The sequence below is a fragment of the Microcebus murinus genome, chromosome 16, assembly GCF_040939455.1.
Source record: "Microcebus murinus isolate Inina chromosome 16, M.murinus_Inina_mat1.0, whole genome shotgun sequence".
Classification (NCBI taxonomy): Eukaryota; Metazoa; Chordata; class Mammalia; order Primates; family Cheirogaleidae; genus Microcebus; species Microcebus murinus.
In genome coordinates this window covers 45,554,616-45,581,691 of record NC_134119.1, presented here as the reverse complement: position 1 = coordinate 45,581,691, position 27,076 = coordinate 45,554,616, and the positions used below count along the sequence as shown (strand labels likewise).

At 43.1% G+C, this 27,076-nt stretch overlaps 1 protein-coding gene and 1 pseudogene across 1 annotated transcript; one reads left to right on the top strand and one right to left on the bottom strand.

The window, feature by feature from the left end:
* LOC142861186 (KH domain-containing, RNA-binding, signal transduction-associated protein 3-like) lies at positions 1 to 11,186 on the bottom strand (annotated as a pseudogene).
* On the top strand, positions 11,063 to 21,446 carry LOC105857101 (uncharacterized). Its single transcript, XM_012739205.3, has 5 exons — positions 11,063 to 11,584; positions 15,096 to 15,210; positions 15,374 to 15,547; positions 19,839 to 19,945; positions 21,281 to 21,446. The coding sequence occupies exons 1-5, from the start codon at positions 11,331 to 11,333 to the stop codon at positions 21,393 to 21,395; spliced, it is 765 nt and encodes a 254-aa protein (XP_012594659.1). The 5' UTR covers positions 11,063 to 11,330; the 3' UTR covers positions 21,396 to 21,446.
* The last annotated feature ends 5,630 nt before the right edge of the window (positions 21,447 to 27,076 follow it).

Sequence of the window (27,076 nt, the reverse complement as noted above, 5' to 3'; positions counted from 1 at the left end):
CTAGGGGGTGAAGCGCAGGAAGCATTCGCACGGCCATCGCCATCGGAGGCAGCTGGAAAAGCAACACCAGAGGTCAGGGGAGAAATCAGTCTGCATTCACAGTTGGGAACCATCGCGGCTAACAGGGTTATTTGAAATCGTGGGAGTATGTGAGCCTGTTTGCGGAGGATTTCCAGGGGTAAGAGACGAGCATGCGGGGCGGGAGGGGAAGGGGTGCCTAGGGTCTGGAGGGGACAGTGGGGCAGAGGGGCTGGGCCCTTTTGGATAGAGAACCAGAGCACGCTCTGTAGCGTGGGCGGTCCAGTGCAGGAGAGGCGAGTGGGCTGGGCAGGGCAGTGACGGTGGGGAAGGGGCACAGCCCCGGGGTGAGTGTGGTGGGTGTCGGGCCCTGAGGCCAGCGGAGCCCTGGCCCACCAGCCATGGGCACAGCAGGGGAGGCCAGGCCAAGGGATAGAGTTAGGCACTGTTTTTACTTTTTCCAGTGATGTAGGAGCAAAGGCCAGGAGCTTGGGAGCAGGAAGGGTGTCTGGCAAGGGGTGGGGTGGGGGAGCAGGCAGTCCTCCGCCCTGGGAAAGCCCAGCCTAGCCCAGGGCAGGCAGGGGCTGCCACATCGCAGGGGCAGGTGGGTTTTCTGCTGGACCCCAGGCTGGTCCAGTAGGGGCTGTTGGGGGTGAGGAAGTGGAGAGGGGCCTGGCGTCTGGGTGAAGCTCTGGGCGGGCAGTGGGGTGTCTGAGTGAATGAGCTGGAAGGGGGGGAGGGTTGGGGGTGGGAGCAGGAAGGGGCGTGTGAAACTGGATTTCAGGTGCAGTTGAATGTCATGTTTATGTGTATTTCTGGAGCAAAGATGATCTCAGTGATTTCTTTCTAGAAGTTGCTTCATTGTCATTGTTATTACCCACAGTGTGTCTTTGTGCAGAGGCCACGGCGCTCTCAGGGCGTCTGGTCTGACATGTCAGCGGCTTTGGTCTCTCACAGGTCACCTAGCCGCACCTGGCTGCTCACTGCCGGATTTGTGGCCTGCAGAGACGACTGAGGCAGGAACCCGTGGCGCTGATGACTGCAGACAGATCCACAGGTGCTGGCTCCGGAAACGAGGGAGCGACATGACTAGGCAGTTAAAGAGGGAACAGGGGAGACAGGCTGAGCCGTGAGGAGGTGACTGGTGGCCTGGTCACAGTGGCAGAGGTGGGGCAGGAGAGGATTGGTTGTCCACTGCTGCACAACTCACGTTCCCCAAAACACGAAGGCTTCAAACAACAACAATCGTTTCCCATCACCACAGTCCCCCCGAGTCAGGAAGTCAGACATGGCACTTGCAGTGGGGCGGGTTGTTTCTGCTCCGTCACAGGCCTCAGCTGGAAGATGTGAAGGCCAGAAACTGGAACCATCTGAAGGCTCCTCTGCCCACAGTCTGCAGGGGCCGCTGGCTCTGGCTAGGACACGCTCGAGCCTCTCCATGCAGCCTGGGCTTCCTCACAGTATGGTGGCCAGTCCCGTGGGCAAGCGTGGGGCAGGGAGGAGAGAGAGAGAGAGAGAGAGAGAGAGAGAGAGAAAGGGAAGGGGAAGGAGGGAGAAGGAGGGAGACAGAGAGGAAACGGTGGGAAGGGGGAGGGAAGGGGTGAGAGACAGACCCTGGTGGGAGCTGACTTCTTTTGTTTTCTTGCTCAGTTGAGAAATTACGCATCATTGTGTCCATTGTTGGGGCACTGAGCCCCCGTTTCCAGGGTGGGGGACATAGACCCACGCAGGGTGGGAGGAGTGTGGGTCACATCTAGGAAGGGCTTTGGGATGGGATCGCTGTGGCCATCTGTGGAACAGTCTCCATCACACCCTCAACTCTGAGGAGCCACACGCCGTTTGACTTTGTTTACTGACCCACTTTACTCTCGGAGTTTTGTAAATTAAATTTTTAAATGGAAAGAAACTCCTGAGTATAATTTCTGGCTGAGTAGGGGGAGAGAAACTACCTCTGGGTTCAAACAGGAGGAATGTTTTTGGAAGTTGTTTGGGCAGAGTCTCCGGGAAGCATAGTAAATGGTCTTCATTCAGCCGCAGAGAAAAAGGGTTGTGAGATCTTGGGAGGATGGTGTGGACAATGAGGAACCACAGGAGAAGCTCAGGGGCAATGGGCTGTCCCAAGCAGCTGGAGGAGTGGGGAGATTTGGCTCAGACAGACCTGGGTTGGCTTCAGAATGTCCTCACTTACTTTTCTGTGCCCTGGGGCCTCAGTTTGTCTCTCTTTCTGGCTCTTTCATAAAAATAATACTTTGCAGAATTAGATCATGTGGACACTGCAGGGGCCGGAGGGAGGCCCGGCCGGTGGCAGGAATATGTGCACAGTAGCGGTGATGGTGGTGTTGCTATTACTGCCATTACATGCCAAATGAAAACAAGTCTGGCCTCAGTGGGGAGAGACATTACTGGAAAAGATTGTTGCAAGGGAAAGGGGACCATTGTTGCAGGGGGGGAGGACACTCCAACCGTAAGATCTGCCAGGGTCGAAATGGTTAGGCAAAGTGGGTGTTTCTTTTATAGGGAGGAGCAACCAGGCTAGGAAGAGCCAAGTGGGGGAAGTGGCGTGCAGGGTGAAGGTGGCATAATTGGGACCAGATGGTGGACCCTAGTGTTCTCAGGAGAAGCTGTGTGCTGGCTCAGAAGGAGACGCTTAGTCAAAGTTTGGTTAGCAAGTGTTTTGTTCCAGTCGGTCAGTGGGACAAGCAGTTGAGCTCATCATTTATGACATGAGGATTGTAAGTAAACAGGGGCAAGCTGTGAGTCTTACCTAAGCCATGCAGGGGGTTCTTTGCAGGGTTCACAGAACACAAAGGGTTGAGGGGGGGGTTCCCTCAACTTTCGGAGTTTCCCAAGATCACAGGGCTCCCATAAGGTTCAGCCTTGCCCTGTGGTTCCAAAGGACAGGCGTGTGAGCACACAACTCAACACTCACATTGGGCAAGGCCAGCCCTGAAAATGCAGCCCTGCACTCAGCATTCCAAAGTGAGTTTTCCATTCCTGCAGGTGTTAAGTGCAGGGTGATTCGTGTAAAGATCCGTGGTATAAAAAGCCCCCTGAGGTCCCCAATTGGCTGTTGCTCCCTGTAGCACCCGGGTTAGGTGGGTGTGTGTGGCTGGTCAAGTGGGGAGACTTGGCCTCCCCTTCACTCCTGATCACTGGCTCCTGGGAAATTGATGCTACTCTCAGGGTGCAATTAAATAGCTGAGTAGAGGTGTTTTTTCTTTTCTTCTGCAGTAGATGTATGTCTGAAAAACAACTGTCAAGAGAATTCCATTAAAAATCAAAACCTGTTGTCATTTTTCGAAACCTTCTTTCATGTTGTGATACAGTTTTCAGAATAAAAAAGAGTTTTTTGTAACTTTAAGACCAGAATTTTCCTATGTGGGAGCCACACTGTCTGGGATGCTACACTTCCGACTGGATTCTTTACTCCCATCCTCGTCGGGAGCCCCTGGCTTTTTTATGTGAGCAAGCCATGGTATGCTTGGACCAGTGCATCAGTAATGCTGCTATTGCAGATAAAAATCCAGGCCTTAGGCATCACATGGCCTTCCCATACCTATAATGGTAAACAATCAACTCCCTGGAGACTTGTTGGGTAAATTTGGACTTTGTATATTTCGGCTATTTTGTATATTGTAACTAAACGATGGTGACTTTCCTTGGACTCAGTGCTGGTCTCAAAGCACTGAGTTGGGTGTGCAGTGCTGTGTGCGTGGCCCCCAGAGAGCTGCAAACTTGGCATAGGGGACGTCCTGGGTCAGCTGCAAAACCAGCTTCAACCACAAGCAGCCTGTCAATGAGGCAGGCTCTGGCAGTTCCCGACTGCTGGAATCAGTAGCTGGGAGCAAGAGGTTCGTAGAGTGCTGTGGTTTGGTAAACATGTCCGTCGGCCAAGTGTTTCCACCCAAGACACAGCGTGTGTGCAGAGAGGTGACGTCAGGGTCCCGGTCTGTGGCACACCCTCAGTAACGGCCAGTTCTGGCTGTGGTCAGCGTGTGTGACCTCAGACACTTCATCATGAGGCCTGGAGCATGAACCCAGGGGGAGATGGGGGAAAACCTCAAGTCTGAAATGGAAAACTCGAGAGGGAGTCACAGGTAAGGCACAAGATGAGAACAGCAGCAGAGGAGATAGCCAGGGACCCCACAATGGCCATGAAGGAAAGAAGGGTGCTGCTTTCACTTTGGCAATCCCCCTGCATGGGTCTGTCTCTGCCCAGAGCTTCCCAGACCATATCCCCTGTTGGGTCACTGGGAAAGAACAGGGAGGAGCAGGGGAACGGGAAGATAGCGTGGTGTGGCCCTTCCTTTGCCGCCTCATACCCTGGGAGGCCCTGCCTCCCTGGGCTGCAGTGACATGGGGCAGCCCTGTCCCCACAGCATAAGGTGCTCACAGCTTCCAGGGTTGCCTGTTCCAGGGTCCTCTTCATCGTGGTTTGTTCCTTCACACCTGGACAAGTCTCCCTCTATTAAAGGTTCCACTTGAAGCGTCTTAGTAGAAACCTGGTTTTGCCAGCATCAGGATGATACAGTAAGAGAGAACTTCCAATCACACCAAAGCAGAACAAGCTTCCTCATGAGTCTCTTGCCATCAGAGAAGCTCAAGGTGAATTTGGATGATGCGCTGGTTCCAGAAGCAGATGCCAAGATGAAATGCAACTTGTGGGACGTTTGCGGGGGAGCTTCTTGCCTGGAAAGGAGAAAGGGCTGAGGAAGCAAGCACTGTGCATTTCAGTTTGTCCCGCTCTGAGAGAACCTCAGCCTGACCAGCAGTGAGCCCAGCACATGGTCTCCCATGCAAGGTGTGCCGCCGGGGCAGGTGGCCTGGCTCCGGGACCCTGCCTGCTCAGTCATGGGCTGGGGTGCATTGGGCCTAGGTGGGCCCGCCTCAGCCCATCTTGTCCCAGAGGGAGATCTGGGCAGCAAACATCCATGGCCACTACCTTTAGCAATGTCTTAAGTGCAAGTGCGCTTAGACAAGTTGACTTCCAAGCTGTCTGTGTTTCTGAGCTCGGCTTAGGTTGGGTATGGGCCCCCTGATGGCTGCCTTCCTGTGCCAGACTCATCCAGATCAGTGTCCCTATCACCAGTCACCCCTGGCTTTGGGCAGGGACCACCATGTGCCCTGGAAGTGAGTTCTCTGAAGGGTGGAGGGGCATGGTGCAGGCAGTAATGGCCAGGATTTTATAGGAGCGACCCAGTAACCTAGGGCCTCAGTGTGTCGGGGTTGCTGATCCTCCTCAGGTGAGGGTGGGGACAGACGGACCACTGAATTTTGAGGGGGTTCTTTTGGCCAGAGCTGGAGGTTGACTAGGCCTACAGCAAGCAAAACGCCACAGGTGGTAAGGTGGGGAATGTATATACCTGAGATTTGAGGGCTGAATACAACTCAGCTTCCCGTACTCCCATGCTCCAGAATTTGTTGTGTGAGGATCAGAGAATGGACTTAGCTTGGGTGTTTGTGGTAAGGGCCATAGCTCGGGTTGGGGGCAGACCTTCCTTGCGATGGTCTTCCACATACAGGGAGAGTAGGCTAAGACCATGTGTCCTAGCATGGGTATTTCTGAGACATGTTTGGGGAGCCCAGGTTGGTGCAGGCATCTGCAGGAAGTTGGCTTGCTTTGATCACTCAGGCAGCCTCTTTCCCAGGTCCCTGCATTGCTAAGGCTCCCTTGGTTATCCTGGTGGGGATACTGGGAACCATTGTGGCCCCACAGTTGTTTTCATTGCTTCTGGGGCTGAGGGCTGACCATCCTAATAACTGATTTTAATATCTTTATTATGGAAAACTCATAAACAAAACCCAGAAGTAGAGAGACCCATTAATCAAATCAAACACATCACTTTGCAGCTAATCCAGTTCGGCCCTAATTTCCCTCCACCTGTGCAGATTCGCTGGCAATTGTCACAGCCATGCATACTACTTAGGAGCATGGCCCCTTACAGTGAGACTTGAAACCCGGGCTTGCTCACTGTCTGGCTGTGTCACTCTGAGGCACTCTGTGCCTTAGCTTCCTTGTCTGAGATAGGTGGATAATAAATAATCACTTCATAGGGCTGTTGTGAGGATTGGATGAGGAAAGTTTTGTACCACACTTGGAGCCATCGCTAGTATATCTTAATTGCTCAATAAGTATTAAATACTTTAACAATCATTAAAGCTTCATTGTTCCAGAGTCACGAAGAGGACAAGCTTTCTGCTCAGTGCCAGCATCCTGTCAGGACAGGCTGTGTCATGACACCCACACTCAGGATCTGTTTCCAGGGGAGATACCCAGGGTGGTTTTCTTCTCTGCAAGATTTCTGATGCCTTTTTTCTTATACAAGAGGAGGTCCTACACTGGGCCTGAGAATTTCCAAGGCCAGCCCTGAGGATCATGACACCCTATTTTAGTCCTTGGTTGGCTTCCTCCAACCCCATGTCCACCCTAGAGAAGACTATCTGCAGGGGAAAGGGAGGGCAGTGCAACCTCAGGTGGGAACTCTGTACCTGTTGCCTTCCCGCAGTGCCTTGTCTGTTCCAGACCATGGTGGGTTTCCTTTGCTCATGACATCCTGTGCCCTGAACTGTCCCATCTGGGGCTCAGCAGCTCAGCTGGTCCTCCTCATGGGGAGTGTTCCCCAGATCTGCTGCCCTCACTCGGGTCCCGTCAGGCATTGTCCCAGCATCCTTCTCTAGGGTTCGTTCAGGCTGCTGCATTCGTGGTGCAGACCAGGTCTTGTGGAAGTGACTCAATTGGCATTTACTGACCAACTGTCCTGTTCTAGGGATTGAGATCTATAGTCATGGCCACATTCATCCCCTCAACCAACGTGTAGGTAGGAACTGAAATCCCCATTCCACAGACTAAGAAGTAGAATGTTAGTGAGTTGAAATAATTTTTCTTTCATGGGATATATCTGACATTAGGTGGACCCAGTTGTGGAACAAGCTGAGATTTTTTGAGTTTGTTTTAATAATCTGCTTTTTTGAGGGTTACTTTAGATACAGTAAAATTCTCTAATTTTAAGTACAGTGGATGAGTGGTTACAAATTTATACAGTCAAGACCCCATCATCAAATGAATATATGAACATTTTACCTCATCCCAAAATGTAGAAGCTGTTTCTTTATCTTTCAGAATTTTAATGAAATTCAAGCAGAGGACCTAAATTTTTTCACATTTGCCTCATGATCATATTATAATAATTTATTGCTAACTAATTGTTTTGTTTGAGACAGGGTGTCACTCTGTGGCCCTGGCTAGAGTGCAGTGGTGTCAGCTCTCAGAAACCTCAAATTCCTGGGCTCAGGAGATCCTCTGCCTCAGCCTCCCGAGTAGCTGGGACTATAGGCATGCACCAACACACCCACATAATTTTTCTACTTTTTTGTAGAGATGGGATCTCGCTCTTGCTCAGGCTGGCCAAAAACTCCTTACCTCAAGCCATCCTCCCATTTAAGTCTCCCAAAGTGCTAGGATTATAGGTGTGAACCACCACACCCACTACTAGCTAATTTAAACCACTTTTTTAGTTCTCAGTTTCTGTTTCTACATGATATTAATCCCACAGATGTTAACAGCATGATTGAAACCAACCAGTGTTTGCAGTATTTTCCACTTATCCCCTAGAAATGAAAGTTTTCTCTAGTTTCCATCTGTTAATTATCTTGGAAGGGATATTCAGTGTTTTTCAAAATTTATAATGAAAAATATTTAAATTGTAAAATAACTACAGAGAATATATAATAATATATATATAATAAATCTCTCTATTCTTTTCATGCACCTTAACACTTTGCTCTTCTTCTTTCATCCAAACCCCGTCATCACCCAATGCTTTCTATTTTCATGCTAGAGTATGGGGAAGCCCATCCCCCATATCATTTTATCTACAAATACTCGGGCATATTTCTCTGACTGAAGACTATTTTGTTATTATTGTTTTACTTTTCAACATAACCGCAGTACCATTATCACAATCAACAAAATTAGCAATTTCTTCATTTTACCCGTTAACCAGTTCATGTAGAGATTTTCCGGGTCTCAAATATGTCTATTAGAGTTCAGATTCCATCCTCCAGCTCATTCGGATCAGAAGCATGAGAGGAGAAAGATCTAGAGTTCAGTGCAGCACTGTTCACTGTCCCTTTCAGTCCTCTCACTTCTTCTCTTTTGTGATCTTGGTAAAGGCTGAAGCTTCTACACTTTGGCAAACTTCTCGTCTATTCCTTACGTGCTGAGTCTTGCTGATTCTGTCTTTGCCACACCTTTTCTCTCCTCTCCCTCTCCTACCTTCCAGGCTCTTCTCCACATTCTCCTTCTTTACTGTCTTTGGAGCTCTGCCCATGAGGACAAATAATGATCAGGCCAGTCACCTGATTGTGCCGCAACTATAATCAGGAATATGGATTCTGGAATGGCCGTGTGAGGAGCTATATGGACTCTCTAGCAAAACTCCATAACTGGTAAATTAGAAGAAAAAAAGAAAAACCAAAACAACAATTTGAATTGCATGCAATTTGCCTTAAGACCATTCAGAAATTTAGAGAAACATTTCTTTAAAAGAATCAACTGAGTCTTTGTGAGAACAGTGAGGGTCTATGACATTTGTCCCACTTAACACTACCCCCACCAACTGTTTCACTGCAGCAGAAACTCCACCATGGGTGGTGGAAAGGGCAAGATGGAGCTCCCTCTTTCTCCAGTTCTCAGTTTGGAGTGACTGTTTCTCCCTGAGAGGGGCAGGATACCACTCTTGTTACCTCCTCTCCCCCTGCCAGCCCTGTGTTCCTGATGTTCTATTTCAAGTAAGCACAGTTGAGAAGTCTGGGTATGGATGTCTTTGAATTCATCCTTCATGAAGTTTGTTGTTCACTGGAATGGAACTTCTCCAACTATCACCATTCTGTGGGTGTATTAGCCACATCCTTCCCAAACACTTGGTTGATATTTTGAGCTGTCTGTGCAGCATTGGTTCCATGACAGAACTCACATTAAAAATAACAAGAATTTTAGGACTGTCCTGTTTCCATGCTTTGGGCAGTTGGCTCTTTTCCTTGTTGCAGAGGTGGAAGATGTGGATTCAAGGCTCTCAAACTGCGCAGGGCTGGTGACTGTGGCCGCTGTCTGGAGCTTTGAGACGGTGGAGGGGACATCGGTCTGGTCAGGTGGGAGACTCACACTTCCCACTCTGGTGAAAGACAGACACGGTTCTCACTCAAGCCAAAGAGGCTTCTGGTGCCCTGGAGTGGAGGGCGGGGTGGTGCAGGATATGCGCATACTTCGATTAAGTGTCCTGCTTCTTGTGTGAGATATAATAAACTAAACTTTGATTCAAAATTGGACATTTCCTATTTAATGACCTAATATATAATTCACATCCTTTCATGTCCCATCTGTGCTGTCTTTACCTACTCCAAAGTCACAAAGATATTCTGCTACAGTAGAGATGGCCACTGGCCTCTTAATGGAAGGGACACAGTGGTGCTCATCTGTGCCCCTCCTGCAGCATCTGGAATAATTCCTGCACTTACAAGAGGCTCAGAAACCGTTAGTTGGGTAGATGGATCCTGTGGAGAGATGGATGTCAGGTTCCTTCAATCTTGCCCTTTGTTCCTGGGAGGGACGGACATTCTACCAGGCTCCTTCCCCTCCCAGCCCACATTGTCATCCTTGTCAGTCTTGAGGTTTCCCCATTGTTCTGCTGTGAGTTCCTTCCAGCTCGGAGCAGTGGGTCTGGTCAGCTTTTGAGGTTAGGCATCCTGTGAGTAGCATTACTGTGGCACAGTGAGCCGTCCTCTGCCACATCTGCCCAGAGCCATTTGCCACATGAGTGCTGTTTGCCATGTCCATCACCATCATCATAATGTTCATATTTCTCTTGTGTTGGGGGTGGTGACGGAGGTCTGTACCCAATTGGGTAGACTCCTCTTGCTCTGGGAGTGAGAAGTCCTCTTTTCTGACTCTCTGGTCTTGGGGTGGAAAGGATTCCCCCAGGAGTGGTTGTGACTTCTCCCCTTTCTCTGGTAATTGCTGGGGTCAGTGCATCTCTTGTACCCAAGGTGGGTTTCCCTTCAACCACTGGAACACCTGCAGCTTCTGAACCACCACTGATACATGGTAATTACTGCAGCTGTGCGTGCCTGACCACATCATTATAGTAAGGGACAAGAAACTTTTCGAGTTCTCCCAAAGCGTGTCCCATCCAGATCTCAGCTTCTGCAGGTAAGCAAACACTTCAGTGAGAGAACTTGGAGATCATTGTTGAGGTGGAAGTACTTTGCTTCTCCACTTTTCCTCAACTCTTCCCCCTTCACCTTGTCTCTCATGGAACTTTTTCCAAGGATGGACATTTTCAAGTTTTCTTCTGGTAAACATTTCAGAGACTTGCCACATGGACCCAAAAGTTTGCCCATAAAGTTGGCCTTGGGGAACTGTTTTACAGAAATCAACACTTCTGACCCAGCTTGTTCTTGTTAATCACCATGCCGACGTACTTTTCTTCACCTTTGTCTTCTCCTTTCTGACACCAGCCACTGAGCATGCTTGAAGGAGGGGTCCAGGGAGTCCTTCGGGCCGTCGGCTTTCGCAGGTACTTCTCTGAGCTCACTGGCTGCCCGAGGCTGGGACTCGAGGAGAGCCAGCAGCAGCGGCCCAGCAACGTCCCACCTGCGCAGGCCAGCAGCAGAGGGACAGGGCCAGATGCCACAGCTGCTGCCAAAGTTGGCACTCAGCCAGGCAGATGCGAGGGCACAGAGGTGGGGACCGGCCAATCAGCCTCGATCTCCAGTGAAGCTGAGGGCCCAGCGCTGCAGCCCCACCTCCCCCTGCCCTCACCGCGGGACGAGGAGGAGCGGGAGCTGGCTGCATGCTCAGTCGGGGGGCTGCCGGCCCATAGGCCAGGCCGGCGGTGCGCTTGGTGACACTGATGTAGCCCAGGGCGAGCCCCGTCAGCACCCGCAGGAGCCCGAGCTGCAGCTGCAGGTGCACGACTTGCGGGCTCTGGGGGTTGGAGCAGCCCCGAATACACTGCCGCGCTCGGGGAGAGTGTCACTGAGTGTTCCTCCGCCACCGTTTGTGTGCATGCGCAGTGACGTTGAGCTTTGCTTTAACGGCATCGCTTGGCTGTGCTTGGCAGTGCCTGGCCGTGCTTGGCAGTGCCTGGCGATTTACTACTGTCAGTCATTGGAATCCCTGATTTCCCGTGTTGGAGGTTGTGGTCAGACCTAGTTGTCTTGGTTGCACTTCCCAGGCCGGCAGGAGGCATTGGGTGGGGGGAGTTTGGGGGCGTTGGGGGAGATGAGTTGAGGTGAAGCCAGCAACCGCCACCATGTGGAAGATCTTTTGCTGCGGGAGAAAGTCAGAGGCGACGTCGCCCTCGGGCGCCCTCACCAGCAGCGCCCAGACCAGGCCGCCGCAGGTGGACGCGGCTGGCGACGGCGCCTTCCAGGAGCAGTGGTACGACATCCGAGACAAGGATCTCGGAAAGCTGCACAGAGCTGCCAGCCTAGGCGACGCCTCCAAGGTGCAGCGGATCCTTTCACGGAAGAAAAGCGTCTTAGATGCTAAAGATAAGAAGAACAGGTGATGGGAACGGCGGTCCCCGGCCCGGTGCCCGGCAGGTGTGGGGAAGCGCCCTTCCAGGCTGGCGCAGCCCGGGCTCCTGTGGGCGAGGGCGCTGGCTGTCCTCCCTGCGGGCTCCGCAGCCCCGCGACGGGGACACCTGCAGGGGTCCGGCGCCACGGCCGTCTGTGTGGGCAGCGGCACAAAAACAAAACTTCAGCGGGTTCCCCGTCTATTCTAGAACATTTTATTGACAATTTTAACTATTTAACAAAAATTTAACTAACACAATTAAGTATATATGGTATTCTTATTTTTAATTATGTACATTATGGAAAGGTACATTATGAGAGGAATAATTCACATATCAAATTCTGGGCTAAAACATCTTTCAATAAAATCCAATATTCATTTTATATCAATGTACGCCTATGTAAATGTGTCCTCTACTCGGGGAACTTAGAAGGAAACTTTGAAGTGGGTAAATGGTACCATAGTCTTCAAAAGATTCGTTTTTCTGGAAATGTGAGCTCTTTTTGTTATTTATCAAGTTTGTATAAGCTCAGTAAAAATATCAAGGCTTTCAAATTTTTGAGTTACATATGATATCCATCTTTTACTATTGTGATGACGTTAAGAAAATTTTTGTAATGGAGTGAACGAGGACTTGCCCTTCTAGATATCAAAATGTGCTGTTAATTTCCACAAATTATTTGTTAACAGTTGAAGAGACAGAGAAATGAATGGAATCGATTAGAAAATCCACAAACACACAAATACATGTAAGCATGTAGAACTTGATCATGCTGACATTTCATATTAGTAGGCAAAGATAAATTATGGCTAACTGCAATGCCTGTTAACTGTTTTGACAAAACTAGCTAGATTTTTTATTTATTTATTTTTTTATTTTATTTATTTTTTTCTTTTTTTATTCATGGAGGCTGCATGTGCCCTACTGGACTAGCTAGATTTTTGTCACAAAAATAATTGCCTGATGGACTATAGATTTCAACATAGAAATATACCAAATGAGAAAAATAACAGACGAGAAAACAAATGCCTATTTTTTACAGGTACATTTTTATGTTGGCAGAGACATTCCTAAGAATGATTTCACAAGCAAGCATTCTGAAGGTTGACATAGCAGAATAAAAATTTAAACCCTCTTTATATCATTAAAATATTAACAAAATAAAAGACAACGTATTTGCCACATATTTACTCTCTCTCTCTCTGTATATATGTGTACACACACACACACACACACGTCAGCTGAGGAATATATCTTCATTTTTCAGATAAGTCTTTCAAATCAACAAGACAAAAACTGACCTCTAATTTAAAATTGGGCCAAGTACTTTTTTTGCAGATTTGCAAGTGACTTATGCACATAGGAAAAATATTTAGTGTCCTTGGTAAGAAAGGGAATTTAAGTTAAAAGAGGAATGAGGTACTGTCATTCATCTACAAAGTTTGTAAACATTAAGGCCGGGAATACTTATTCTCGTACTTACAGTTTTAAGTTGCTGAAGTCTTATCTGTGGTTTCTGCAATGAGTATGTATACAAGTTCCAGTAAAATTTATTATTTAATTAAACAATCCCTGGAAAGAGCAGGACTATGAATCTTGCACAGATAGAAATAGTTTTTTACTTTCTATTGTTTTAAAATGTTTTTAAAACAATAGAAATCTTCTTCTGCCAACTTTTAGTTGTCAGAAGTAAAGAGAATCTTTTTATCTATGCTTAAAGATTTTATTATATATACAGTTTATTATATACATGTTTTATGATATACAGATTTATTGCATATTTGCAGAAGTTATACATTAATCATTGTGTTTTAGTCATATCATTATGAGAATGTAGCAAATATAAACGATTGTTACTATTGCAAAAATATTGCTTTACTTCATAAGAGTTTTTTTTTTTTTTTTTTTTTTTTTTTGAGACAGAGTCTCGCTTTGTTGCCCAGGCTAGAGTGAGTGCCGTGGCGTCAGCCTAGCTCACAGCAACCTCAAACTCCTGGGCTCAAGTGATCCTTCTGCCTCAGCCTCCCGGGTAGCTGGGACTACAGGCATGCGCCACCATGCCCGGCTAATTTTTATATATATATATCAGTTGGCCAATTAATTTCTTTCTATTTATAGTAGAGACGGGGTCTCGCTCTTGCTCAGGCTGGTTTTGAACTCCTGACCTTGAGCAATCCGCCCGCCTCGGCCTCCCAAGAGCTAGGATTACAGGCGTGAGCCACAGCGCCCGGCCCATAAGAGTTTTTTAAAAACAATATTGAACTCTTCAACTCTATGCATTTTTTCAGTCCATTTATTCATCAGACATAACCTAAATGATTATGTAGCAAATGTTTTCCACTATTTCTCAGGACCCATCCATCCTTAAACACTTTCTGTTTACCTGTCCAGCCTGCGCAAGTTGGGAGATTTTAAATTAGAGTTTTAAGACTTAATCTCGAGTAAAGCTTTTCCTCCCTCCTTTCAAACAAATGCATTTCTGAAGGTAGGAAAATGTAAAAAATGAGCGTTAACTGCCCTTTTAAAATTTATAATAGTATTAAGTACTAATATTAAACATTGGAAATACCTGATTTTCATGCATTGTATAACTCCACATATTGAAAAAAATGAGACAAACCTATTCACTTGAACCCTGACTTAGCTTTAAAGTTTTTTAAAAAATCAAAGTATCAATTACTTGGCTTAAAAAATTTTGTTATTAATATTTTAACCTTTCTTTTCTATAGTACTTTTAAGAACCGAAATTTATTTGCATGTCAGTCATTTGACTAAAACTGCCATACACCTGCTGTATATAATATATATCACTTAACGTAAGGCACGGCGGGTTGTGTGAAGATGCCCCATTATTTTATTTATCAATAAGATAATTTTTAAATGCTGCCCATTATAGTTGAAATAAATCATGAATAAAAAGTGCCATTCTGTAATCAGTGATGTTAAAATGTGAGAAAATGAGCACCCTAGCATCACTGAAATATGTTATCTCTAATCTTCAAAGCAAAGCATGAAGCATGTACCACTGTATCATTTTAGTTAATTAGTGTTGTCTTTGTTAAGTAGTAGTAATAGCAATAATTATGCCAGCAGTCATTGAGCTGTTATTTGCAGTAGGAACTGTCGTAAAAACTTTGTATGGATTCTCATTTAAGCAACACAGTGGTGTCCTGCGAGATAGCTACTGTTTTTATGCCTATTCTACTGAAGAGGACATTGAGGCACAGAAAGGATAAGTGGTAGCCAGTAATTGGTAGAGCTTAAAGTAGGATTCAAAGCCAAGTTGACTCTAAAGGCCAGCCCCTTTTTACTCAAATAGGCTGCTCTTTCCTTAATGTAGTGAGATAATAAATACTGTACTCTGTTCACAAGACAATTAAATATTGTTTTGAAGGTAGAGAGATAACATGCTATTTGATGCTTATGGTTCCATGAATCATTGTATGCCTTGAGGTAGTGCACTTCAATATTTCCTAAATATTTTTCTCACTTTCATAGGACTGCTCTCCATTTGGCCTGTGCCAATGGCCATTCGGAAGTGGTTACTATCCTTGTGAACAGCCTGTGCGACATTAACGTCTGTGACAGCACAAAGACAACACCCCTGATGAAGGTATATAGCAGCCAGCTATTTCAGCATGGGAAGGATTTGGCTTCAGTTACAGAGACGCAAAATAAATTCATCTCATTTCAACATAACTGGTTGGTGAAATCTGTGAAATGTTTATTTCGAATCCCTAGAATTTATGATGTATTTCTTGATCTAATACTGACAGGCAGTGCAGTGTCATAAAGGAGAGTGCACAAGCATCCTTCTTAAATACGGCGCTGACCCAAATCGTACTGACATCTACGGCAACACCGCTCTTCACCATGTTGCGTATCATCAGGATGTGTCGCTAGCGGCAAAGCTCCTCTCATATGGCGCAAATTTGGAAGCATTAAACAAGGTATAGATCAAGCACCTTTATTTTCAAAATATATGAAATGCATCTGTTTTAACATTGACATATGTAACCGCCAATTTTCCATATTTGGAAGCTCAAGCATTCTGTCAATGAAAATATTTTGAAATAGTTTAATTGTGTAAGATTTTACCTTCAATATTGATACATTTAAAGAAGCATTAGAGGATACATTTTCTTTTATACATTCATGATAAATATTTGTGAAAACACTGCATTTGTTAAAGGAAAAACATTTTTTGAAGTTGTTTTTTTTTTTTCTACTAATTGGGAAATTAGGTATTTGAGAGAAAATACCAAGAGGAGGTGTGTGTGTGTGTGTGGGTGTATTTTTTCCAAGTTTATATATTTAGACCAGGTGCTCTTTAGTTTTGGGGAAAACAATTATCATTTTGGAAAAGAGAATTAGCAAGTTGTAAACTTGCCTAGGAATCAATTTTAGGAGGACTCTGAGGAAACACAATTGGCAGGGAATAGGTGGTGATGATCCAGGAAAAACTTCAGAAGAGGGAAAAATAAATAATTAACGGAGTTAATATCCCATTCTTGCAGAAAGAGCCACTTAGATAAGAGTCTATTAGAATGTCTTGATAGGAAAGTGGGAGATGAGGAGCTTATAAATAGCAAAACCAAGTTGCATTTTGATTTATCGGTCCCTGTTCTAACCTTACACAGGAAAATTAAATGGAGTTTTTAGTAATGACTCCATCTCTTACTATTTCCTGTTTTTGGCTACATCTGCCAATGGTAGAGGGACTTGGCCATGTGAGAGAGAAATGACACTGAAGTGACTGTCTACCCCACTGGTTCTCAGCTACAGTAGTGCATCACGGTGACCGGGAAAAACTGTTTTAAATGTGTACGTCTAGGCTCTCCCCTGAAGGTTTTGATTTAGTAAATATAATAGGGTGTGGACATGTATGTCTTATTTCCCCAAAGTTGGATGAGGTAGTGTGTACTACTTGTCCCAGCTACTCTGGAGGGTTGAGGCAAGAGGATCACTTGAGCCCAGGACTTCAAGTCCATCCCGGGCAACATAGTGAGACCCTCTCTCTAAATAATACATTTTTTTTTTCCTCGAGATTCTGAAGCACTCCTAGTTAAGAAACCACTGAATATATAAATATAATGTTTACGTTTTTTGTATTTCAAAAACTTAAGAAATCTCCAGAAGAGGGGGAGTTTGATAGTTGCTGCTACTTTCAAATATTTCCTTTCCAATAATATTAGCCTGCTGTTATCTGTTTTTCTCTAACTCTGTGTTTGAGAAATTAAAAGGAATATTATTGACAATATTTATCAGCTTACAGATTAACACCTTTTTCCTTCTCTCCATCACTCATTGCCATTCAGAAGGTCTTTAGAAGTTTGCTTATGGACAGTCTTTCAGCAGGTAGAGGTGGACCCTTTCAGGATTTCATGCCTCTTTGTTACCAGTTAGGTGATTACTTCAATCAGTGTTTACTACAAGCAGGGTTTTCTCAATTAGAATAGTAGCATATCTTGAATTTTTTATTCAGGTACAGCTGTATTATAGAGTATCTCAGTATGTCTGTTAAGTTCATAGAACCTTGGCATGATTAGGATGGCAGTACTAGTCCCAGCTACTCTGGAGGGTTGAGGCAAGAGGATCACTTGAGCCCAGGACTTCAAGTCCATCCTGGGCAACATAGTGAGATCCTCTCTCTAAATAATACATTTTTTTTTCCTCGAGACTCTGATGCACTCCTAGTTAAGAAACCACTGAATATATAAATACATTTAAACTCTAAACATACTTTTAAACTCTAAAAACCATGAAATTTGTAAGAACATACATAGGAATTATTTTAATAATTTATTTTTAGAAGTTCTGTGAATTAGTTAAACATTTGGGAGCAATAAATATAGGCAGAGTATAAATGAATAGTTGTTTGAAAAATTCTTGAAGTGGGTTTTATGAGTCTTAATAGCAATTTTTATTGCACGTTGTGGCCTGATATTTTGGTAAAACCTATGATACTAAAGAAAGGAAAGATTTCACATGCAAGTATTTGCTGTATATGCAATTAGATTGAAATGTTCATAGCAAACATTAGAAACACAGGGCTATAGTTTATATGCAGCCCATAAATCAGTTTAGTTTGCCTTTGTAAATTGAGTCCACATGTAAAATTTAGAAGACATGCAGGAAACTGGATTTCAGGCTTCCTTTAAAGAATCAAATCTGGTGTCCCCTGAGCTCATATTATTGTTTTATGTGCCAAACAACGGTTCCCCCTTTATATGAGGCGTGTGCTTTCTAGTTTGCTACTGTGCCTATCTAGGTATTTCAAATGCACACATCACCTACTTGACCTCATTAAGCATTTGAGTATACAACTCAGTTTTATAGTATATTCTGTAATGATTTCAAGGTTTTCAAGACATTTTATGCTTATTTATAATATAACATCTATATTATACATTAATCTATTATCAACATGGTTGAATTTGAGAATTTAGAAGTTTTTTTAAAAACTTCTTTTTGAGACAGAGTCTCACTTTGTTGCCCAGGCTAGCGTGCCGTGGCATCAGCCTAGCTCACAGCAACCTCAAACTCCCTCTGCTTCCTGAGTAGCTGGGACTACAGGCACACACCATGATGCCTGGCTAATTTTTCTGTTTTTAGTAGAGATGGGGTCTCGCTCTTGCTCAGTCTGGAGAAACCCTTTTTCTTTACATATACCATAAATAATCATATTCCCATTAGAATGCCTATAAGATTTTTAGGTTACTCATGATTATACTTGGCTAGGTTATGTATAATGAAGGCAACATTGTATCTTTTTCCTCAGCATAGACCCTTTAAAATGCAAATGATTTAGTGGCTTTTATTATACTAGAAAAAAAATTCATGATAGATCAATATTAAAACTTTTATGGATAAGCCATTATATTTTCATTTCTGATTTCTATTTTGCCTAAAATAAAAAAAACTTTAAGTAGCAATTAAAATGGAAACCAGAATAAGAGTGGATTAAAATAATGCAAATATTATTAGCATCCCAGGATTATCATTGTAACTGAGAATAAAATTGTATACTGAGCTTTCTAACAGCCAAGATAAAAATCTATCATCTTGCCATAGGAGAAACCACATGGACCATTTAATAGTAAGGAATTGGAGTTCGTTTGAAGCCTATCTCTTATAGTTCAGAGCCCATTTCCTTAGTGACCATTTGGAGAAGGAGCTTGTGACATCAGCACCTGGGATCCTGTCACCATTGATAGAAGAGAATCAAGCAACTTTGCATATCACCTGGGGAAAACCTCCACATTTTTGGGAAAGCTCTCAAAACTGCATCCCTGAAGCTCTACTTCCTCACATGTTGTCTGCCACAAAATGCATTGTTATATGTTATATCAGGATTAGGGAAAGTTCAAGAGATTTTCCTTTTCTTTTTCTTTTTTTTTTTTTTTTTTTGAGACAGGGTCTCACTCTGTTGCCTGGTCACATGGCAACCTCAAACTCCTGGGCTCGAGTAGCTGGGACTACAGGTGCTTGCCCTGCTAACTTTTTGTTTCTATTTTTAGTTGCCTGGCTAATTTTTTATATTTTTAGTAGAGATGGGGTCTTGCTCTTGCTCAGGCTAGTCTCAAACTCCTAACCTCAAGCGATTCTCCCGCCTTGGCCTCTCCGAGTGCTACAATTACAGGTGGGAGGCACCACACCTGACCAAGAGATTTCTTTAATACTGAACTTATACTGCACAGTTTTACACTATTTCTCTAACATATATGGTCATGGAGTCTTTCCACTGGGGTACAGTCTTTAACTTCTGATAAACTTAATACTCTTTGGAATATTGTTTAAGAAATATTGCTGTAGATATAATAATCTATAGTATTAATTCAATAAAAATACTTGAAGCATTTGCTACTATGTCTTAGCATTTAGAAATTTGGAGATAGAAGATATAGCCCCTACCCTCGAGAAGCTCTTGGTTTAGACAGGAAAAATAAAACAACTACAGTATACTAATAAATGTTGAGACATAAGCAACAGTTCTTGAAACCCATAAACGATTGAAGTGAGTTTTGGAGATGGCAGGAGTTAGCGTGGAGAGGCAGAGGAGGAGAATGGCTAAGGGAAGGAGTGGCACATGGGAAAGCATAGAGGGGAGAGAGGATGAAACCACCTTTCATTTCCTTTCTGTATTTTACATTTAAGTTCATAGGATCTTGTATAAGATTTCCAGGTCAGTTGAGAAATACGTAATTTTGTGAATGATAAATTGATTTTGCTGTATTATAGGATCACCTTACTCCACTTTTACTTGCTGTAAGAAGAACAAATGACGAAATGGTGAAATTTTTAGTAGAGCAGAATGCAAATATAAATGCAGTAGATAAGATGGAAAGGTACAGTATTCAGTTCTTTTTTAAAAATATGAATGTTATTTTAGAATAGTAAGAATCACTTACTTTAATATATTAAATGAATAAGAAGATTAACTTATACATTTTAGGATATAGTGAGAAATACCAACACAAATCATCAGTTGGGTAGAAAAGCAATTATTTGGACTGGGCAACCTAAAGAACGTTATATAGTAGGATTCATCATCTCTTATAATATTGACTGATGTTTGTTATTTGTAATAGTATGTTTTTGGTCATGTGATCTTATATCACGTAAAGGGATTTCATATTAGTTTTATTAGAGTATGGACTTTACCTTTTAATTCACTTTATGACTCAACATTAAACTTAACTGTTTTATAGTATTTTTAACCTCTGCTGCTTATATCATTTTCCTTTAAAAATGCTACATTAAGTATACATAGGAATTGAAAATCATAAATCATTTTGTCTTCTGGATGACTCTGCTTTAAGTTAGTTTCTTTAAAGAATATTGATGTTAGGTGATCACTAAAGGACTATTAATGGCTATTACCAGATACTGTGGATTCATCGGAGATCTTTTTCCTTTTTCCTTTTTAGTGTACTTTGATGTTTCTTTTTTTAATCAGTATGGGCAGAGGGAAGAAAGGTAACTTTAACTGGATAAACTTTTTCTTTAATGAAGACAAGCCATAGGTGGGTGATAAAGAGAAAAGAGAGGCTTTAGATTCACATAAGACTTGGGTTTAATTCCTAGCTTTACACACTTGCTAGGTGTGTGACCTTGGGAACAGTACTTTTCAAATGTTTTCTAATATGAATAGGAAGATAATAATATATCCTTCTAGGGTGGTTGTATGTAGGATTATAGATGGAACATTTAAATCATTGCTTAGCATGTGCTTATTAGCATCATTAACTACTGAAACTACTATGACTACTGTTATTACCATTATGAATGATGTTCTTATTTTAAGGCTATAGATAGCTTTTACTTATCTGACCCTCAGTTGACCTTCAATTGTAGTACATCAGAATAGGGAAGACATGGAGAATTCTTCATTTGCTACTTTACCTACTTTAGGTAAATGATCTCAGCAAAGAATTAGCAACCTCTATTATATCATACCCTAGTTGGACAGGAGGTTTCCTTTTGTCTCTTCCTTTTAACCTTGATGTTAAGTTACAAAGATTAACACTTGAGCACCCAAGATGCTTGTTTCAGTTAGTACATGTAAATGGTTAATTCTACGCTGAAAGGTAAAATACTCCTTTGGTAATGTGTATAAAATTTGCATTTTAAATAAGTTTATTAAAGTTCCTAAGGGTGAAATTATCTTTCTGTTATTTTAGAACGGCCCTCATGCTTGCTGTACATACTGGATCACCAAAGATAGTCAGCCTTCTTCTTCGGGATGATACTTTCTTAGGATATCTTTGGGTGGACTGCAGACAGTCACGCCGCTGATAGTAGTTTTAAGATGTAATTGTTTACAATAAAAGTCTAGTTAACAATGAATTGCAGTTTAAAATAATTTCAACTACTGTCTGTATCTTATACATCAGGTGAGATTTCATAGTGTGGTTCAGGTAGCGTTGGAATGGTGGTGAGTTAGTCCACTTCATCAGCCAGAAATCAATCCAAAGGCCAAACTAGGTAGAAGGAGCAAAGGGTAAAAGATTCTTTATTTCAGGACTTTTAAGACCTTTATTCTCAGGGATGCCAATGTTGTCAAGTTCATTCCAAGTGTAACCTCTGCATGGGGCAAAAATTGTGTCACATGTTTGATTCTTCTAATTAGTTATTTGGGTCTTGAAATGTCCAGCTAACAGACAATGTTGTAGTCCCCTGGGAACTATCTCCTGTACACTTTTCCTTGAAATTTTCCAGAAACTAAGGGGTTTCCTATGTACAAAGAAGACAGTTCTTTTTAGAAGTCAGAAGAGGGTAATGAAAAGATGTTTCAGTTATTCTGTTGTTGCATTATTGCCATTGAAACTTATCCTGCTGTCTGGAAATTATTGACCCTTGCTACCAGGATGCCCTTACTGAATTAGATTCCTGAGTCTTCAAGGTGACCCACATCTAGACTTCAAAGTCTCAATTTTTTTGAGTTCACCTACGTCTGCTTATATACTCAGCCAGTCTTCCCAAAATACCAGCACCCTGCTCTGGTGGCTAGGCCTCCCAGCTATAGTCACACGCTCAGTGAGAACATTGCCCCCCACCCCCATACTCAAAACCTTATGTGGAGCTCTCATCTTAGCCTAGACCTGTATGGTAAGTTATTCTTTGATATTCTTGTTTGTCTTTTCTTTGGCAAATAGTTGGGATTGTTCTAAACTGTCAGAGAGTTTCAAATATTGTTACAGGAAGAGATCAGAGTTTCCTTTCTTCTCTGCTACCAGATCTGTATGCCAACGTCCCTTTATGTCCTGTGCAGTACCCTTTTCTTAGGTTTTAGAAAGTCACATATGATTCTTCTGCAGAGTAATGGTCACCAACTTGTGAATGGCCCCTCAAGTGATCTGTTTTCCATAACAATGAATATCTACCAAGCTATTTGGATCTGTACCTCAAGTTTTAATAATATTTTCAAATTCTACCTCACAAGGAAGCCATTCAACAGAATTCTTTGAATCTAAAGTAGGTTAGTTGGTTGGCTTAGCACATCTGTTGATAGAACAGTAAATAAATAATAAAGTAGGTTAGTTGGATTTGACAGAGCCAAGCCCTCATCTCTGACTGATCAGTATGCATGTATAAAAGTGGGGCTTTTGATCCTGATAATCAGGGCAAGATGGCAGATGAGAAAAACCACCTGCCAGAGTGTCTCTGCAATAAAGATAGATTTTAGATGAAAGTGAAAAAAATAAATAGGTGGACAAACATAGGTAGGATGAGGGTTGGAAGGAAGGGTACCTGAAACTATAGGAGACACCATGGGAAAACGCTGCAGAGCAGAACTGGAAGGAGAAAGGCATCAGCAGGCTCTAAACCCTGAGAGGCATGGAGACCAGCTACAACGGTAGGTGCAACAGTTAAATTTCCCCTTCCTTGCATCTCAGACTGCTGGTGGGTTCCTGAGCTGCTAGAGAGTCCTGCTAACACCAACCTAGACATGGCTGCACCAGGCTCCCAGCTCCCTTGGGGCACCTCCTGCTCTGCAGATCTGAGTCAATTGGAAGGCGCCATATTGTTTCATTCTCCCCTTCCCCTTCCCTACCCTCCACTGCCAAAAGAGACAATTTAGCCACCACCCGGAGGCATCCACATGGAATGGGACCTTTTATTTTGGGCCCCTACAGTGGACTGGGGGGTACCTGTACTGTGAGCTCCCTACCTGCTGGGTCCTCCTAGGTGCTGCTTGATTGGTGACTCCATCAGAGTGGGGCAGATCCTGAGGCAGAGAGACATTGATCCAGCTTGGGAACCCCATAGGTGGTGACTTAAGACCAGCATTCTTCTCCCTGGCAGGGTTAGGAATTGATCTCTGGGGCCCAGGAGACAGGCCTGCAGGCCAGATCCCATACACCTGGGTCTTTATCTCATTGCCTGGGGGCACAGAAGGGATATTTGTGAACAAGTCTACTGAGGTGTGTGTGCCTTCAGGGGCAGATTGGAGTGGGTTCTGGTTGAAGCATACTTGAAGGGCAACCCTCCTCTCATGGGAAGGCCACACTCCCAGCTCAGTCTGCGATTCTGGGCAGGGAACTTCTTGGCTCACATCACAATCAGGGGAGATCCACTGGCTTGAGGTCCTGCCTACTGGCAGAGTCCCAGGAGAAACTGGGGAATAAGAGAGGGTGGAAAGGAACAAGACCTGCTCCAGACTGTAGATCTCAGACAGCCCTACTCCCATACAGAGACTTTTTGGTTGAGTGGGGCCATTTCAGCCCCTCTCTGGCAGCTTTGCCTAGAAGCAGAGAGCAGAACTTTGAGCCCTGCTAACAGCATTTGTGGAGCTTGAGAGCAGACTCACCCAATCCAGCTCCACCCAGCCTCACTGCCCCACCTGCTCCCACTGAAATGGAGACTAAGGACACACCTGGAAGTCCCAGAGCACCCGTGAAGCCCCTGAAGCACTAGAGTGCCTCTCCAGAGGAATAAGAATTGTTACAGGACCAAAAAACAACACTGCAGCTTGCTCCTCCCAGCAAATGCCACCTACTGACAGGGAGATCAATTTGCACACCCACCCTTTTACTGCATCTACTGTCACATCATTCAGGGTGTGGTCAAATCTCACCTGCAAATACCACCTACTGGCTCAGAGACTAAACTGAGCGTGTAATTATCTAAACAAAAATCTAAAGGTAAGAAGCAACAGCTGGTCCATATGGGAAGGAATCAGCAAAAAATCTCTGGAAATATGAAGAATCAAATGGAAAGCACACCCCCAAAGGGGAACACCAGCTCTCTAGTGATGGATATCAACCAAATTTAGAACACTAAAGTGGCAGAAGAATAATTTCCAACATGGATTGCAAGAAAACTCAATGATATGCAAGAGAAAATGGATACCCAACACAAAGAAACCACACACAAAAAAATCCAGGACTTTGAAGAAAAATTCACAAAAGAAATTGAAATATTAAAGCAAAATCAAACAGAACTTCTAGAAACAAAGAATTTATTTAAGGAATTATAAAACACAGTGGAAAGCCTCAAGGATATGGTATATCAAACAGAAGAAAGAATCTCAGGGATTGAAGATAACACCTTTCAATTTAATAAGTCAGTTGCAGAGATAGAGCAGAGAAATAAGAGAAAAGAGCAAAGCCTACAAGAAATGTGGGATCATGTGAAGAGGTCTACCATGAGAATTATAGCCATCCCTATGGGTGAAGAAGAAAATACATGAAGGTTGAATAAGCTATTTGAGGACATAATGGAGGAAAATGTCCCAGGCCTTGCTAAAACTCTAGATATACAGGTACAAGAAGCTCAAAGGACTCCTGGGAGATTCATGGCAAATAGGAAGATGCCATGACACATAGTCATCAGACTGGCCAAAATAAGCACAAAAGAGGCCCTCCTATAAGCTATAAGGCAAAAGAGGCAGGTAACCTACAAAGGAAAATCCATCAGAATAATAGCATATTTCTCAACTGAGACCCTAAAATCAAGAATAGACTGAGGCCCCATTCTAAGTCTTCTCAAACAGAATAATGCTCAGCCTAGAATCTTATATCCTGCAAAATCGAGTTTATTATATGAAGGAGAAATAAAGACCTCAGACAAGCAAAGACTGAGGGAATTCATCAAGACAAGACCTGCTCTCCAGGAAGTACTTAAAACAGTGTTACACATGGATCAGCACAATAAATACTCACCAGTGTAAAACCATCAAAAAGCTAAAGGTAAAAGGCCAGATACCACAATGGCTCAAGAGTGAAAACAAAGCAGTAAAGTTCAACTAAACGAGATGAACAAAAATCTGCCCCACTTATCAATTCTTTCAATAAATGTGAATGGCTTGAACTGCCCACTAAAAAGACATAGCCTGGCTGAATGCATAAATTTACACAAGCCAAGTATCTGCTGTCTTCAGGAAACACATCTAACCCACAAGGGTGCATTCAGACTCAAGGTGAAGGGATGGATAACAATATTTAAAGCAAATGGAAGCCAAAAGAAAGCTGGCGTGGCAGTTCTGATTTCAGATAACTTAGTCTTCAAATCAAACAAAAGTAATGAAAGACAAAGATGGTCACTATATAATGGTGAAGGGTACTATTCAACAAGAAGACATAACAATTCTAAATATTTATGCACCTATCTCAGGTGCACCCAGATTCATAAAGCAAATCCTACTTGATCTAAACAAAATGATAAACAGCAACATCGTATTAGATGGAGACTCAACACCCCTATGACAGAGTAGGGAAGATCCTCCAAACAGAAAATAAACAAAGAAACAATGGACTTAAACAGTACTCTAGAACAAATGGGCCTGACTGACATTTACAGAACATTCTACCCCCAAACCACTGAATATACATTTTTCTCATCAGCTCATGGGACATTCTCTAAGACTGACCATATCCTAGGCCACAAAGCATGTCTCAACAAATTTAAAAAAAAACAGAAATTACACCATGCATCTTCTTAGACCACAGTGTAATAAAATTAGAAATCAACTCCACCAGAAACTCTCATCGTTACAGAAAGTCATGGAAACTAAACAACCTTATGCTGAATGTGTATTGTGTTAAGGAGGAAATTAAGATGGAAATCAAAATATTGTTTGAACTAAACTATAAAGGAGACAGAAGTTTTATCAAAATCTGTGGGAAATGGCAAAAGCAGTCTTGAGAGGAAAATTTATATCCATAAATGCCTACATCCAAAAGACAGATCACAAATCAAAAATCTAATGAATCATCTCAAGGAACTGGAAAAGGATGAGCAAACCAACCCCAAACCTAGCAGAAGAAAAATAACAAACATCAGAGAAGAACTAAATGAAATCAATAATAAAAAACTATACAGAAGATTAATAAAACAAAGAGTTGGTTCTTTGAAAATATAAATAAAATTGACACTCCTCTTGCTAGACTAACTAGAAACAGAAAAGAAAGGACTTTTCCAGCTGTTCCTGACTTTATCTTGTATAAAATAAAAAATAAAAAAAAAATAAAAAAAGGAAAAGAAAGGACTCTAATAAGCTCCATAAGGAATGAAAAAGGAGAAATTACAACTGATATCACAGAAATACAAAATATCATCTATGAATACTATAAAAACCTACATGCACATAAACTTGAAAACGTGGAGGAAATTGACAAATTCTTAGGAACACACAGACTCCCTAGGCTCAATCAGGAAGGAAAAGAATTCCTGAACAGACCAATATCAAGTAATGAAATTGAAGCAGCAATAAGAAGAATTTCTAAAAAGAAAAGCCCCAGACAAGATGGTTTCACACCCAAATTTTATCAGACCTACAAAGAAGAACTGGTGCCTATCCTACAGAAATTATTTCACAACATTGAGAAGGAAGGCATCATCCTCAACACATTTTATAATGCCAACATTACCCTGATACCAAAACCAGGAAAGGATGCAACATAAAAAGAAAACTACAGGCCAATCTTATGAATATAGATGCAAATAATACAGATGCAAAAATTTTCAACAATATT